At 44.7% G+C, this 16,035-nt stretch overlaps 1 protein-coding gene across 3 annotated transcripts; it reads left to right on the forward strand.

The window, feature by feature from the left end:
- Positions 1 to 974: 974 nt before the first annotated feature.
- On the forward strand, positions 975 to 12,885 carry LRIF1 (ligand dependent nuclear receptor interacting factor 1). 3 transcript variants are annotated; one of them, XM_057374432.1, is made up of 5 exons: positions 975 to 1,088; positions 5,303 to 5,378; positions 7,439 to 8,963; positions 10,282 to 10,476; positions 11,312 to 12,885. In XM_057374432.1, the coding sequence occupies exons 3-5, from the start codon at positions 7,452 to 7,454 to the stop codon at positions 11,777 to 11,779; spliced, it is 2,175 nt and encodes a 724-aa protein (XP_057230415.1). In that variant the 5' UTR covers positions 975 to 1,088; positions 5,303 to 5,378; positions 7,439 to 7,451; the 3' UTR covers positions 11,780 to 12,885. The 3 variants fall into 3 exon arrangements, with proteins under 3 accessions (XP_057230415.1, XP_057230414.1, XP_057230416.1); XM_057374433.1 differs by having other exon boundaries at positions 978 to 1,038; XM_057374431.1 differs by lacking the exon at positions 5,303 to 5,378 and having other exon boundaries at positions 975 to 1,038.
- The last annotated feature ends 3,150 nt before the right edge of the window (positions 12,886 to 16,035 follow it).

Raw genomic sequence — 16,035 nt, forward strand, 5'->3', positions numbered from 1 at the left:
TATACAGCCTCAGACACCTTTTTATCCTAATGTTGCACCATACACACTTGACATTGACATTTAATATGATTTGTGTTATTTTCACTCTCTCACCATTTCATAAACACACACATACACACATATATACTTTACACACACTCTCATTTATACTCTAATACTAGAACATTATATACATATACATATATATATATATATATATGTATGTATGCACCGCAGCCTCACAGTCTTGAATGTACACATGTATATTTGCAGTCTGCGCAGGCTCAGATACCCCTTTCATAGCCTCTATATAATACAACAGCAAAATATATAAACTCGTAATAGTTATGAAATTTTATTATTATTATGTCATTATTGATGACTTTTATTTCAATTTATTATTTTACCTCAATTAATTATAATTATACAACTGTACAATTACAATATTGTGATACATTTTATGTAATTTATTTTATACATTCCACATATATTATACATAAAGCTCACTGATAACGGTATTTCTCACGTGTGTATGTGTCCACCCCACTCTCTCTAACAGACACCTCTTCTTGCATCCATGATAAATATATTTGCATACTCAAATCACCTATTTAAATATCCGCCTGCCCTCAGTGCTGCTGTCCCGCGGCCAGCCCGTGGTTCATACCCAAACGAGCAGGCGGTGGTCCCGGTGCCGGTGAGCGATACAGAACCCCCGGCCCCGCCCGGCCCCGCCCGTTTCCGCCCATTTCCGCCCATTTCCGCCCATTTCCGTTCGATTCCGTCCATTTCCGCCCATTTCCGTCCATTTCCGCCCGGCCCCTCCCGGCCTCGCCCGTTTCCGCTCGTTTCCGCCTGGCCCCGCCCCGCCCGTTTCCGCCGGCACCGGAAGCGCCGATCTCGCGGTGCCGCTCGCGGCCGCCGGGCGGTGCCTCCTACCGGAAGCGGCATCCCGGAAGCCGCGGCGGCAGGGGCGGGGCGCGGCGGAAGTGACGCGCAGGCGGAGCCGCGGCGGGGCCGCCCCGCCATGTTCCGGAGCCCCGAGCAGCGGCAGCAGTTGTGAGTACGGGCGGGCCCGGGGGTTCGGCCGCGCAGGGACGCCCCGCCAGGTATGGTCCCGCCGCCCCCCGCCACGCCGGGGCTCGCGGCCGGAAACGGGGGGCCGGGGGCGGCGGCGACCCCGGCGGGATGGGCGGGGGCGGCGGGAAGAGCGTCGCCCTATCGTTCCATTCTCTTTATTTCCATTCCTTTTTTATGCCTTCCTCCCTCCCTCCCTCCCTCTCTCTCCCTCCCTCCCTCTCTCTCCCTCTCTTCCCGGGGCTGGGGGCGGTTCCAGCCCCGCCTCACGTGCGGTGCCGTTCCCAGCTTGACGCCAGTTGTGTTTCGGTTGTTTTGCCGTCGGGGGCTGTTGCTGTTTGTTGTCACTGCGGCCACAACCGGGTGAGGCAGCCAGGAAGTGGGGAGTGGGGATGTGAGCTAGAGGAATTGAACCTTTCACAGTCATGGAATTCTTTTGGTTGGAAAAACGCGTAAAGATCAAGAGTCCARCCATTGCCCCAGCAGGGCCACGATCACCACTAACCCATGTCCCCAAGTGCATCGTCCACTCGTTTTTTGAACACTTCCACAGATGGTGACTCCACCTTTGCCCTGGGTAGGTCTTGATAGTGCTTGGCTACCCTTTCCATCAAGAAATTTTCCCCAGTATCCCATCTGACCCTTCCCTGTCTCACCTTGACACCATTTCCTCCTGTCTCTGTTCCCTGGGAGCAGAGCCCAAACTCCCYGGCTGCCCCCTCCTGTCAGGGAGTTGTGCAGAGCCACAAGGTCCCCCCAGAAATCCTAGAAAGCCCTTGGACATCTTCCCTGAGCTTGCCTGGGGATGCCACCAGCTCTGTTGGGTGATGCTGAAGCTCCTGCACCTCATGGACTGACCATGTTTCACCAATTCTCACATAGCTTGTGAAAGGTGGGACCAGAATGACAGTTCAACCTGATTGAATTACCCTGCTACTCACTGGGGAAAGGCCAAGGGCTATGGCAAAGAACTGCCACCTTGARAAGGGTCAGACTTTGAGAATCACAGAATYGTWKAGTTTGGAAAAGCCCTCTCAGTTCCCCGAGCACTTTCAAGGCCACCACTAACCCATGCACCCAAGTGTCCCATTCACATGCTTTTTTAATCCCTCCAGTAGTGATTACACCACTGCCCTGGGCAGCCTGTGCCAGGGCCTGACCACTCTTTCCAGGAAGAAATTTTCCCCAGTATCCAACCTGARCCTCCCCTGGCACAGCTTGAGGCTCTTGTGCTGTCCCTGTTCCCTGGGAGTAGAGCCCAACCCCCCGGCTGCCCGTCCTGTCAGGAGTTGTGCAGAGCCACAAGGTCTCCCCTGATCCCCCTTTGCTCCAGGATGAGCCTCTTTCCCATCTCCCTCAGTTGCTCCTGGTGCTCCAGACCCTTCCCCAGCACTGTCCTCATTCCTTGGCTCTCTAGATCAGTCTTACTGATTGGGTCCCACATTACAATCACACCATGTAGACGTGGCTGTGCTGGGTGATCCTGACTGGAATCATTCCAGGGGAGTTTTCCAGGCTGCCCAGCTCTCTGTGTTTCCATTCCTGCTTTAGGTTGGGAAGCTCAGCAGGACCAGCAGCTTGAGAGGTGCTTTGGCTCTCAGTGCCTTTCCTTGTCTCTCAGGAGTTCTCGGGGTGCTTTGGGTGTTCAGGGATGAGTTTGGGGTGATTTCTGAATCCCAGGGCTGCCGTGGGATCCACATTGGGTGGATCCACATTGGGTGGGTCTCAGATTCTACCAGAGGTTTTGTGCCTGGAGGAGGATCCGCTCAAGGATCAGGAGAGCTGTGGTTCATGACAGAACACCGAGAGAGGGTTTCCTGGCAGTTTGCAGAGCCACAATTATCTGTACTCCAGGGACTATTCCAGTGATGAAAGAGTTTCCAGAAACAATTACTGTCAAATGGAAAGTGTTTTTTCTGCCATTATTGAAAGCTTCTGGTTTAGGATAAAACCTCAGGTCATTAGAGATGGCTTGAACTGAAATTCAGGTCAGGATTGCTGCAAATTCAATATCAATTTCCTGATTTTCTTTAGATGATGATAATTATAGTAATGATGATTATTCTATATTGTTTAGTTATATACTACTATATACTTCCTATTATTGCTATTATTATTTCATTACGATTTTCAGCTAATACATGGAATGAATATATAAAATAAGTATATATATGTATAAAGCTATTACATAATAGCAATAATAGTAAGTATCTGTGTAAAGCTATATAAAATATATATATATAAACTTCAATCAGTTAATTTTACTTTGTCCCTAGGTGAACATTTCCAGTTGACAATATATGGTTATTTTGCCACCTCCTGGATCCAGCTGAAACCATTGAAATTAATTCTGTTGGTTCCCTGGAGTGGCTCATAGTCCGTCAGTATTCATTCTCATTTGTGAATGAAAGTTTGCCTAAAGGAACAGTTGGGAGTGAAGGCAGATGGAAAAGTAGCTAATTTCTTCCAAGGGGCATCATTCCTTCTGACAACTTTGCTGGAAAATTGAGCCAGTCTGTCTTTTTGATCTCCATTGATGTGTTTTTTTTTATGGCACAGTCAGGATTTCTGTGGGAATCACATGCTGGTGGTTGCACTGGATTTGGTGAATGAATTTATTTGGCAGAAATAAATGGTTCCTATTTCCTAAAAATATTCCATGAGTGCTTTGTTAATGCAAATATGAGGGACTAAAGACGATCATTTAAATACTCAGGATATTGTGGTTTGTGCTGTTTACTGAGAGTAATGAGCAGAGAGAGAAGTTTAGACAGTAAAACTGCTGTGTCTGATCAAGAAAACAGGAATTCTGTTTAACTGAAGAAAATGTAGATTATCGTTGTTTTTCTTCTTTTTTGTTTTGTCTTGAAATAAGTAAGTAAAGAAATAAATCTCCCAGTTTTGTTCTGTTCTCTCTGCTTTCCTGGCTTCTGTAATGCCACATCCATGGGGAGATGTTGATGTTGCTGCACACAGACTGTTCACCTAAAGAAATAATCTCCTTTTTGGGTCAAAAAAATGTCATCTGGTTGACATATTCCTCTGTGAATGTCACAGAATTTTATTTGATTGTTTTTATTTAATTTGATTATTTCTCTGGTGATGTTAAATAAGATTTCTACAAGTCCACCATTTTTTTGTTCTTTGATGAACTTGTTTCCCTCAAATTTTGTTCATGGACCTGCCTTAGGCCTTCCTAAAGTATCGTATCAACACAATTATTTCTGAGTGTATGAGATTTGAGGAGGTTTATTCTTATGGGGTGGGGAAGTGAAGGTGGATGAAGAGGAGAGAGAAAACTCTACTTCAATAACTATGGGAGAAATCCCCAAGCACAACTTGGCATGATACAGGTTTCCTGGGTTTTTTTTGTTTTTTTTTTTTTTTCTTTGGGAAAAGAAATGAACCAGTTCTTTAACGAAATTTATTTGACACCCTAAGAAGGGGATACTAAAGGAGGTTTTTTTTTTTCATTCTGCTTGAGGGATTCTTAAAGATTCATTAGTTCAAAGAAATAGTGGCCTGAAGATTGAAGTAAAATAACTTCTAAATCTCCTCTTCATCACTCAAAAATGTAGGGGGACAGTGCTTTATTTTATTCTGGTAACATGAAACTTCATCGTGGTTATTTTTTTGTATCACCTGCAAAAACGTTTATAATGTGAGATCGTTACACTGAAGCATTTTCAACTTGGAGAGCTGTAAACATTTTGCAATTACCCTTTTTCTTCTCTGTCGTAGATGTTTGAGTAAATCTGTGTGATTTCCACTTCTTGGTATCTCATTGAACTTTTGCTTTCCTTCTCCTTTGCCTGTCCTTTGGCTTTTTGTAAATACCTGATACTTACTTCAAATTAAAGAATGTTATTTCACAGACAATTATGCTTTTGGGGTATCTTGCTCTGTTTTCATGGAGATAAAAAGCTACTGTTGCCTTCTGTAATCATGGAAAGCAGAATGATCTGAAGTTCAGGATAATGAGACCTTTTGCAGGTGCTTTTCCCCTCAATTTACTTATAAGTTCTTGTTTGTAGCACAGTCAAAACCAGTTTTTAAGTCTGTTGAGCTGGAGGTGAATGGTGACTCCAGGTGGGAACGAGGAGGTGAGCGCTAGAAACTGGCAGAGGAAAATATTGATGCAAATACATCTTCAGCTCATCTCTCCTTGTTTTTCTTGCTTCATCTCCCTCTGATCTGCTCCCCCTCCTCTTGCCCAAAAGTTAGAGTTGTCCCCTTGCTTTGACAGGTGGAGGAATGAGCCTCTTCAGAGGTTTCTTCTGCCCCTTGGTGCCAATTTGCAGCTCTAGTTAGTTGGGGTGCAGGTAAGTGTCTGTTTCTCTGTTCAGCTGTTCCATGTTTGTGGGACTTGCTGAAAAATTCCTTCTGAATTTGCTTTTGCTTCTTATATGTAGAAGCAGTTGAGGCTGTAGATCATGGAATTATTAAAGAACATTGAGAGATGGAAAGCAGAGAATGGATACAAAGTGTTCAGGGGCTGCTGCTGTTCCTTGTTTGCATTATGAGTGGTGCCGGGAGATTCCAAAGTGCTCCAAAACTCTTTTTTCTCTGCTGTAATTATATTCAAACACACAAATATTTCTCCTTACTCTTGGTTTGAGCAAAACTGTTTTCTGTCAGACTGTTGCCTGTCAATGCTCGTCCTTCTCAACTCTCATTTCTGATTCCAAAACATTCAACTCCATTTTGCTAAGCACACCAGTGACAGCTTCCATTAGGAACCATGTGAAATATTGCCCATATTTTAATTTTCAGTATGTTAAAAACAAAAGTACTGCAGAATTTCTTGCTCACTGCATTGATACCTCATGTAAAAATCTCATTTTTGACACATTGTACCCAGAAATGAGGCATCATACCAAACTGGGTGTGGGAGTTATTTCCAAGGTCACAATGAGAAAAGCTCTGCATGTCTGATGCCTTTGTGTGTTGGGCAGATGATAGTGGGGTGTTCGTGTCAGTCCCCAGGGGAATGTGATCCCCAGCAGGAGCTGCCCAGCTCTGGGACTGAAGAGCATTCCTGTGACTTCCCACTTGATGGGAAAAGGCAGAAGTTGGCTGACTCCTGAGCAGTGGTGGAATGCAGGACTGAGCTCTTGCAGACATTGCTCCAAGCTGAGTCAGAAGGCCAAAAACACAGAAAAAAATGCCCATTTCAAACTACCTGACAGAAAGCAGAACACAGCAGTTATGTCATCAGGATGGGACTGGGAACTAATCCCATGTCTGTGTTCTCAAGGCATCTGTTGACGTAGGAAGTCAGTGGGATGCTCTTGGTGACTTCAGGTGGAGTTGGCAGCTTTGCCTTTTAATTGTTCTGGATCTGCTGTCAGGAAATAACTTGCAGAGGTTTGGTCTCCTTCCCAGCAAACAGAGGACAGCTCTGTTTGCCCGCACGTGTCTCTGCCGTGCTTTGGGCAGTAGATTGTTCTACTCAGAGTCCAGGAGTTCTTTGCAGAAAAGTCTGCATCAGGCAAACTCTCCTGGAGTGGGAAAGGTTCTCTGTCTTGCCATGGACTCAAAAAATCTTGGCATTTAGAGCAGTCACCACTAACACGTGTTTTAACAAGGTCTGTCTGTTGGTGAGTTCTTACCTTTACCTGCAAGAAATCTGTTTTCTCTCCAGATGTCCTTGGTGCTGTTTCCATGTGTTCCTCCTTGGTTTTGAAGCCTTTTCTTTCCTACTTAGACTTCTGTTCTCAAAAATATTTATAACCCAATAGCATTTGATGGTTTTCCATCTCTTTGAGGATGTATCAGCTCTGTCTGTATCTATCTCAAGAATGGCCAGACAGGTGCAACAGAGCCACAGAAACCACCTGTTCCTTTGTTCCGTAAATTAAATGCATCCTGCTTCCAAATTTCTTTATTGTAGCTGAAATAAATTCTGCTTCATCTTGCACTGCAACTACTCTGCCAGTATTTTCCTGAAATTCATAATTCATAGCATTCAGGAGGGGTATATATAATAACAGGGAGATGGGAAGGGGAAAAATAAGACTTCTTTGGGAAACTGGGAGTAAGTGGTTTCATTTTCAGAATGAAAGGCCTTGTGAGGGGAAGAGGAGGGTAATGTGAGTGTTTTCTGGGGTCTTTTAACTTATTTTTGATCTGAAAAAGACACCATTTCTTGCTACTCTGGGATGTAGAAGTTGGCACTATTTTCAGACAGTCTGTGATGGTCTGAAATACAAACCTGGGTAGGTTAGTAGGAAGCTCCTGAAGATTAGTTCAGGCATTTTCCAGGAGTTAATCTGCTTCAGCCCTGGGTGTAGAGTTCACTGTTACTCGTGAATTAAAGTACCTATGCTTGTTCACTTACACTACTTTTCATTTTTCTCTCTTTTCCCTTTTCTTTGTTAAGCATTGCAGGCTGTATGTACCGAGTCGTTCAGACAACAGGACCAGATGGAAAAAACCTTCTGAAATTGCTTCCCATTTCTAAACCTTCTGGAAGTTTTGTGCCAATAGTTCAGTCTCCAGCAATGCCAAATAATTCTAATGCAAACATTCCTAGCCCAGTCCATCTTACTTTTAAGACACAGCTTGGCAATACCACTGTACCTTCATCTGTTAAGATACCTGTTTTCCAGCCTCCTAATCCTGGAAACATTATTCTTACAAGGACATTAGACAAGCAGGAAAGTGTTAGGACAGGTTCTGAAAAAGAAAGCTTGATTCCAAGTGCAACTGTCGATGCTGAGAGCAGCTGCATGTCCATGGATGGACTGTCTTTGCAGAACGTGGCCATTACAAGCTCCTCTCAGCCAAGCAGCACAACCTACATGATGATGAACACCAAACCCCTCCCAATGACAATCAAGTCTCCAGTGCTGCCTTCTGGACACCACCTCCAGATTCCAGCTGATGCAGAAGTGAGATCTGTCCCAGTGTCTCTTTTGCCACCTTCAATACAGCAAAAAATCCTGGCAGCTACAGCCACCAATGCGTCTGGAGGGGCTGACGGTATGAAACCGCCGATGGTGATTTACGTGTCACCTGTGAACACAGTGAAAACCTCCCAAGTCCTGCCAAAGCGCTTACAGAGCTTTTGCCCCAATCCTGCCACAGAAGTTTCAGAGACACTGATAGTGACAGCTGCCCAAAAGGGATCTGGTTCTTCTGCTGAGCCAGTCACATCTGAGGGGCAGCAGTGCCAGCAAACTCCCATGAAATGGATTGTGCAAGAAACTGCCCCGCTCTCAGCAGCTTGTCTTATCCCTGTAAAGTCTTCGAACAATGTGGCTTCCAAGATCCTGAAAGCTTTGTCAGACACGAAAAATGTAGAAGTTAATCCTGCAAATATTTTACCRCTCTGTTCTAATGGTCCTGGTGGAAGCCAAACCAAAATCACACCTTTAAAAGATAATGCTCTGGTCATGTACAATGGGAAAGTCTATTTGTTGACCAAAAGAGGCTCTGATGTTCTGTCAGCCCAGGCTGACAAACAAACATCTTCCTCTTCTGATGCTTCACTTATAAAGGAGACATCCAAGCAAATGGATTGTACTGAAGTCAATAAARTAACAAGTAAAGTGGTGAATGTGGTGTTTTCAAAAAGCGAAGGAGTGGTGCTGTCTGAGGAAGACGCAAAACCATGTGCARTCTCCAAAAATTCATCACCAACTGGCTTAAGAAGTCAATTAAAATCCACACCTGCAGCTCTGGTGACACCAAGTGCTAATCAGCAGGATCTCACTGTAATCCAGAGACAGAGTTTGCCCTTCACTGAGAGCGTTTTTTGCAATGGAGTGATCCCAGTTCCAKCAGTAGGCATGCAGGACAGTGTGTGGCAAGGTGACAAAGATACGAGCCATTCCCCCAGAGCAGCAGGAGCTGTGTTACCTCAGGCTAAGCAGGAATTTGCTGTCAGTGAAGACTGGCCAAAGGTAATAAATCATAAACATGCCACCTCAGTGTCTGGTAGTGGTTCTATGGGCCTCATTTTATGTGGATAAAATGGCTCTTGATGAGTTCATGCATTTTTGTAACAGGTATCCTGGAAATGATGCTCTAAGGTTGCTCTTAGTCAGTAAATGGCCTTTTCCCCAATAATTTTGCACTGTGCAAGTGAGAAAAGCATAGAAAAGAAAGGGGCAGAGGAAAGATGCTTTTGATTTCCTCCTGAAATWAATGATCAGCAGTAACTGAACTCCAGGGAGGCTGTTCATGGTTTCGGCTCTTGGATATTGATGCCACATGTTCACAGCACAACCTTTAGGCTGTAGGGGTGATACAAGGTAGAGAAAGACAAGTTTGCAGCATCAGAAGAGGAAAACAAGTTGGAAGAGCAGAGTTCATCCTCCAGAGACAGCTTTGGTGTGGCACTGTCAGCTCCATTCTCTGCTCMCTCTCACAGCCTCAAGCAGGAGCTGCATTTCCTTCCTCCCCTGCCCTGGTGGGGAGGGATCGAAATCCTTCACTCCTGGGTCCACATCAGACAGAAAGAACTCTTGAAATCCTTAATGGCTGCACTGACTTATTCTTTTAAGATCATAATATTAAAATTACATTTAAATTTGCAAGCCTCCAGTCCCACAAACCCCCCATGCAGGATTGGGGGGTCATGTTTTTAATTGCTCCAGAGGCCAGGATGAATTTGCCTCCAGAGAAAAGAACCATTCTGAAAATCGCTTGTGTTGTGCAGGCAGAACAGAAATGTCAGCTGAGTGTATTTTTGCAAATTTTAGGCAATTGGTGCAACAGACTGTAAGACCTTTATTTTCTTCAGTGCTGYGTGATGCTGAGTGTCAGCATTTGCATTTGTTTTGACTTTGGTGAGAAGTAGCAAATTTGGTGCTCTTGTCCCTAAATTTACAAACCTCTGGATTGCAGAGTAAAGACACTGCCTGCTCTTCCCTCCTCTTCCTTTGGCACTTTAAAGGGGCAGAACAGGTGATTTTCTTGTTGCTTCTTTTATTTCTGTGGTTGCTGGTTGGCCTGGAATTTTTCTGGATGTTCCACAATGTACTTGGGGTGTTATATAACAACTGTTGACCTATGATAATTTGTATGTAATTTGTCAAAATGGGCTTACCTGTGTTAAATGTTACCTGTGTTAAATGTAGCTCTTGGAGAATGGCAGACAAAACAAATGTTCATCTCTCTTTCTAGTACCTATTTTCAAAATAATATATTTTATCTATTCATATGTAAAGAGAGAGTGAGAGAGTGATTGATGGCTCTCTCACTGTTTCTSTATTTCAGATCCAGTGTGAAAAGATGGATTCACCGAAAAAGGTTATTCAAGTGAAGTACTCAGAGCAGCCACACTGGAAACAATACTTGGAATTAAGGAAGAAATTTGGTCTCTTTAAGAAGGAGATTGTTTACCTTACGAGAATACCATTAAGGGCCTCCTGTGAGAAACCAGAAGAAACAGTTTGTTCCAGTGACAACTTGGTAAGGCAAAATGATTCTTGCAGTTCATCCTCATTGGATGGATACTTCTGCAAGGAAGAACTTCCATGTGAATGCATGGAAAGGATTTTAACCATCCAAGTATTTCCATTCTGCYACATTTTTGTGTGGTTCTACTCAACTCAGTCAAAGGCTTTCTCAGTTTTTTCTAATTCTGTACTAATAATTGAGCAGATCCATGGCTGCTCTTAATATTAAGATTAACCCATCCCTTAGAAGTGTCCAGGGCCGGGTTGGATGGGGCTTGGAGCAACCTGGGATAGTGGAAGGTGTCCCTGCCCATGGCAGGGTGGGGAATGGGATGGGCTTTATGGTCCTTCCAGCTCAAACCACGATGTGATTCCATGATTGAAATGCTAAACCATCTGGGAGGAATGTAGTCTGAGAATGAACATTATTGGCATGCTTAGAGGAATTTAGTCTGATAATGGACATTATTCCTCAGACTGAGGTTTTGGGAATGCTGACGTGAAGCATTCTTCTGCACTTTGAATTTTCCCATCAAATTAGAAAGTTTTTGTCTTGCAGTAGTGTTAAAGAGCTTAAACAGCCATAGGAGATGATGAGCAAGTCCAGGAAAGGCAGACATCCAGTGTTGATTAAGGAAGGAATTCAGTGTTCTGGAATTGTTAGCTGGGAATCTTTGCTAGAAAATTATCAAAAGCAGAAATATGCTTGTTCTTTTGCTAAAAAAACCTTCTKGACAGTAATTCTAAAAAGCTTTTGATAAAAGCTTTATGCTTAGAGAATTTGGTGTTAAAAAATAGCTGATTCCCACTTTAGCAGAAGTGAATTTTGTCTGTTTCTGACTGTGCAGATAATGGTGGATACGGAAGAGGATTTGACTAGGAAAAGGAGAACAAAATCCTCACCATTGTCAGACAGTGGCAAGAGAAGGAGAACTTCGATCAAATCAGCCACAAGTCCCAGTTTAGAAATCACCAGCTTGAGTTCCAGTGCATTTAACAGGAGTGTTTCACCTCCACCAACCTCACCACAGCCAAGTGTTCCCACTGGCTCTGCTGGAGTGTCCCAAGGGAGGGACTCAGAGCTGGACACGGTCCCCTCGTACAGTGATGCTACCCACCCAAGGATTTCAGGTTTAATGACTTCTGAAGAGGATAATTCAGTTCTGGAAGGTTCTTTCCGAGATGATGCTTTCCCTGTGGCTCCCCCGGACCTGGATGAGACAGTACGGGATGAAAAAATCAGGAGACTGAAGCAGCTCCTGCGGGAGCGGGAGGCAGCACTGGAGGCAATGCGCCGGGAGATGCAGCAGAGCTGAAATGCCTGCCCTGGGGATCCCTCGTGCATCGCTTYTTCAGTGACTTCAAGAGGAAATCCCTTGTTTAAAAGGATATTTCTGGTAGATGGAGGAACTTGATGAAATTTGTGTGTATTTACAGAATTGTAGTTTTTTGTTAAATGCCAGAAATAAGAGACTTGGACCATCAAATTCTGCTTCTGGGATATGATCCAAGAGCACTGACAGGGCATTTTTACCAGCRTTATTTCCCATATTTTGAATCAAGGGGGTTCTGTATTAGTGCTAGCAAAGAAACTTTCCCCTTTTGCATTCCATGACCTGGCTCATAGAACTCAAATGCAAATTGCAAACCCCAGTTGTAGATACGTTTTTGTTTATTTTCATGTGCATGAGAACTTTGAGAAATTCCTGAGAACTGTCAATTTTCAGAAGAGGTCAATAGTCAGTGGTTAATAAATGCTATTTAAAGGATCTTGGACTTAGACTTTAGGCAGTAACAATGCAGATATTTATACAAAACATCTTGCAGATGTGAAGACAGAGTCAGGAGGAGCCCTGTGACAGTTGTTTGGATTCATGGCTCTCCCTGTCATTATTGTGAGCCTTTATAAGGCCATGGCCAGCTGYACAATGTGGAAAATTGGTGGTGGGGTTGTTTTGGAAGGGTGGGATGTATTTTTTAAAAAAGAACTCTGTTAATAATAATTTCTTGAAGCTAAAAGATTTCTTTATCCCTGAGTGGTATCTTTAACAGTCCTCAGTGAGTTGTGTGAACATGTTTGTTGTTGTTTGAACATGTCTTTGAACATGTTTGCTGCTTGAACATGTCTCTTGCCACCTTCAGTTTATGGTACTTTAGTTTGTCTTGTAGGAGGGCATGTGCCCTCAKATTGTCTTTACATCCTAATTTTTATAGGACTTCGTGTGTGTTTTCATACATGCTCTACTGTATGTGTAGGGACACCTCTCCTTGTCCTCTGTTGTCCACATCTTTGATCCTTCCAGGTTCCTTGTGCTGTTTTCAGTTTCCCTGCCACCAATTAATAACTGTTTTTGCCAGCAGAAYTTGTCATTGTTTTGTTCTTGTCTATTTATGTTCATATTAAACATCACCAATCCCTGTAGAGCTCCTCTGTGGATTCTCTTCATGGGAGACTTATTCTTATTTTGTTTTACTTTAATCAAATTTTTATCTGCAGGAATGCAGATTATCATTTTYATTTATTATCCCATGGATGCCCACTTTATCTACAGGGTTTTGGKGGCCTGGAGAGTTTAGACTCTCTCAGCCCCATATTCCTGATTTATATAGGTTTTGACACTGAAAAATTCCAGTGGATTGGAGAGGCAGGAGAGGTTTTTTCAAGGGAAGAAAAAGTTAGTTCCTCCTCYGAAGAATCACAGAATCAGAGAAGAGTTTGGGGTGTAATGGACCTTAAAGCTCATCTCCTTCTACCCCCTGCCATGGGTGGGGATACCTTCTGCTATCCCAGGTTGCTCCAAGCCTTGTTCAGCCTGGCCTTAGATGCTTCCAGGAACAGCAAGAGCTTGGGCTAGACCGAGGTGATGGACCAGACACGCAATGGTGGGTGAAGAAGGAAGGTGAATAATGGAAATAAACTGCAATGATTAAGATTGCTCGGTAGGAGGGAAATATRGCGGAGCAATCATGGCGGTACTGTGGGCATTTGTGGGCTCACTGTGTATGGAATGGGTGTTTTGGGACWGAATTGACCTTAGCCAGCTCCTAGTCATCCACCTGCTCACTTGCTCTCCTCTTGCAGGATGGGGAAAAAGGAAAGATGGAGTTGTGGGTGGGGATAAAGGCAGTTTAACAGATCAAGCAAAAGTTGAAAAGGCAAAATCAGGAGTTCAGTCACCACGTCCTGTYGGCAGGCAGAAGATGAGCTGTTTCAGGAGTCTCCATGTGCACAGTATTCACTTGGAAGACAAACACAGTTACCAGAAACGTCCTTCCATTCTCCTTTCATAAAGCTTTTATTTGCTGAGCATGGCCTCCTGGGGCATGGAATAACCCTTTGATCAGTCTGGGAAGACTGTCCTGGCTGCGTCTGTTTCCAGCTTCTTGTCCATCCCCAACTTCCTGTCCATCCCAAGCCTGCTGGGAGGTACACAGTGAGAGGAGAAAACCTGAATGTYGTGGGAGCTCTGCTCAAAACGGGCTGTGATCAGCAGTCTCCTCAAAATGCCAAGGCCATGGAATTCAAAATCCCATGGCATGACGTGGGGCTGCTGTGAAGGACGTTGACTCCATCCCACCTGGAAGAATGAGGTGGGAATCTGAAGGAGGTGGAGGCAGCCTTGTGTTGTGTCTGGTGCTGCAGTCATCTGGTAGATACTCTTCCAACAGGCTTTGCTCTCAATGTTGTCTTACATAGGTCTTTCCTCTGTTTTCCAATGATCTCCAAAAAAAATTGTGAAGCCAAATTCTCTTATCCTCATTTCACTGAYGTTCTGCAATGTGCCATCTTTTTCTCCCAGAACCTCTTTTACCATAACAAAGTAGTCCACTTGCCTGAGTTTTTCATAGAAATGATAAAATACTGAAAACTAAGAGAAGAGTCCTCACTGCAAAATTTGAAGAAATGTGACCAGGATTTGGTGGAAGAAGGTAAATGGGCTGTGTCTGATGTAGTTGTGGAAAACACTTGGTGCAGTTCAGAAAAATAAAGTGAAGCCAAATATGGAAGAGAGAGCTTCCTTGGAACAGCATCAGTGCAAGGTTGGAAGGATCACTAAGAGCCAAGAGAAGCCTCCTGATGTGCCAGTGGGGGAAAGTTGTGCCAAGAGGAGCAAAGGGGCTTCTAACAGCCAGGGACCTGGATGGGGGCTGTTGGAGCTGTTCCTCATCCAGACTCGCCATCTGCAGCATGGATTGGATTTTTCTGCCCTGTTCTTTGAACTCCCACGATCTATGAAGAATCTGTGACAAGAACTAGAGCTCTGGGAACACTGGCTGTCATCCCAGGAATGAAGATGACTGGTGGCTATCCCTGGGTGCAGCCTGGGCTGGCAGGTAGGTGTCACACACTGGGATTGCTGTGCTAAGTGCATGTGAAATCCATGGATTTAGGATATGAAGTAGAGCTGTTACTTCAAGCAAATACCTGGGAAGAATCAGTGCTAGACCTTTTAAGAATTTCAGAGTCCAAAGAGCAGAAGTGATGGTGAGTGCTGGACAGAACAGATCAGATCAGGAAGCAAAGATGGTGCTGGGCAAGTTGCCAACATCAGCCAAACCTGGTGCCTTGGAGTCCCTCAACAGAACTGTCCCTGTGCCCTGTTTCCTGTATTGGAGACCCACTATAGCCCCAGCCCTTCTATGTGAGGCACAAACCTTCACAGAGGTCTGTCCTAGACATTCATGGAACCGTTGGATCATTTTGGTTGGAAAAGACCCTCAAGACTGTYAAGTCCAACGGTAAACTTGAGGTAGCCAAGCCCAGCGCTGACCCAGGCCTGATCATTGCTGGGTGCATGATCAGGTGCTTTTAGGGGGTCTGTACCAGGAACACCCATCAGGTGAGGCTCTGGGTAAACAATAGCAGTGTCATGTTCACAACCCTGCTCCTCATGGGGGACTTCAACTGCCCCAGTACCTCTTGGAGGGACAAGACAGTGCAGCCTAATCAGTCCAGGAGGTTCAGGAATCCATTGAGGCTAAACTTCTCCAAGTGGGAGAGAAGCCAGCAAGGAGAGGAGCTGTGCTGGTCCTTGTGTTCACCAGCAAGGAGGATCTGGTGGGGAATGAGAAGCTCAAGGGCAGCCTAGGCTGAGGGAACATGGAGTAGTGGAGATTGAATTTCTCAGGACAGCAAGGAGAGCACACAGTGAGGCCTGGGATTCAGGAGAGCAGTTTGTCTTTTCAGGGATCTGCTTGGTCAAGTCTCATGGGATAAAGCCCTGGAGGGAAGACGAGCCCAGGAGAGCTGGCTGATTAAGGATCACCTCCAAGCTCAGGAGCGACGCATCCCAAGGATGAGAAAGTTGGACAAAAACAGGCCTGTGAGAGTGAACAAGGAGCTCCTGGACAAACTCGAAGATTAAGCCTCCAGAGTGTAGAAGGAAGGACAGGCAGCCTGGGAGGAATACAGAGGGATTGTCTGAGCAGCCAGGGGTCAGGTTAAGAAACCTGATAGAGTTTAATCTGGCCAGGAACATCAAGGACAACAGAAAAGCTTCTACATTGTAGGTACATTGGAGATAAAAGGAACACTGGGGAAAATGTGGGCCCTCTCCAGGAAGAAATGGGA

This window comes from Malurus melanocephalus, unplaced genomic scaffold (genome assembly GCF_030028575.1).
Source record: "Malurus melanocephalus ecotype Western Australia unplaced genomic scaffold, MMel_1.1 scaffold_224, whole genome shotgun sequence".
In the NCBI taxonomy this organism is placed as follows: domain Eukaryota; kingdom Metazoa; phylum Chordata; class Aves; order Passeriformes; family Maluridae; genus Malurus; species Malurus melanocephalus.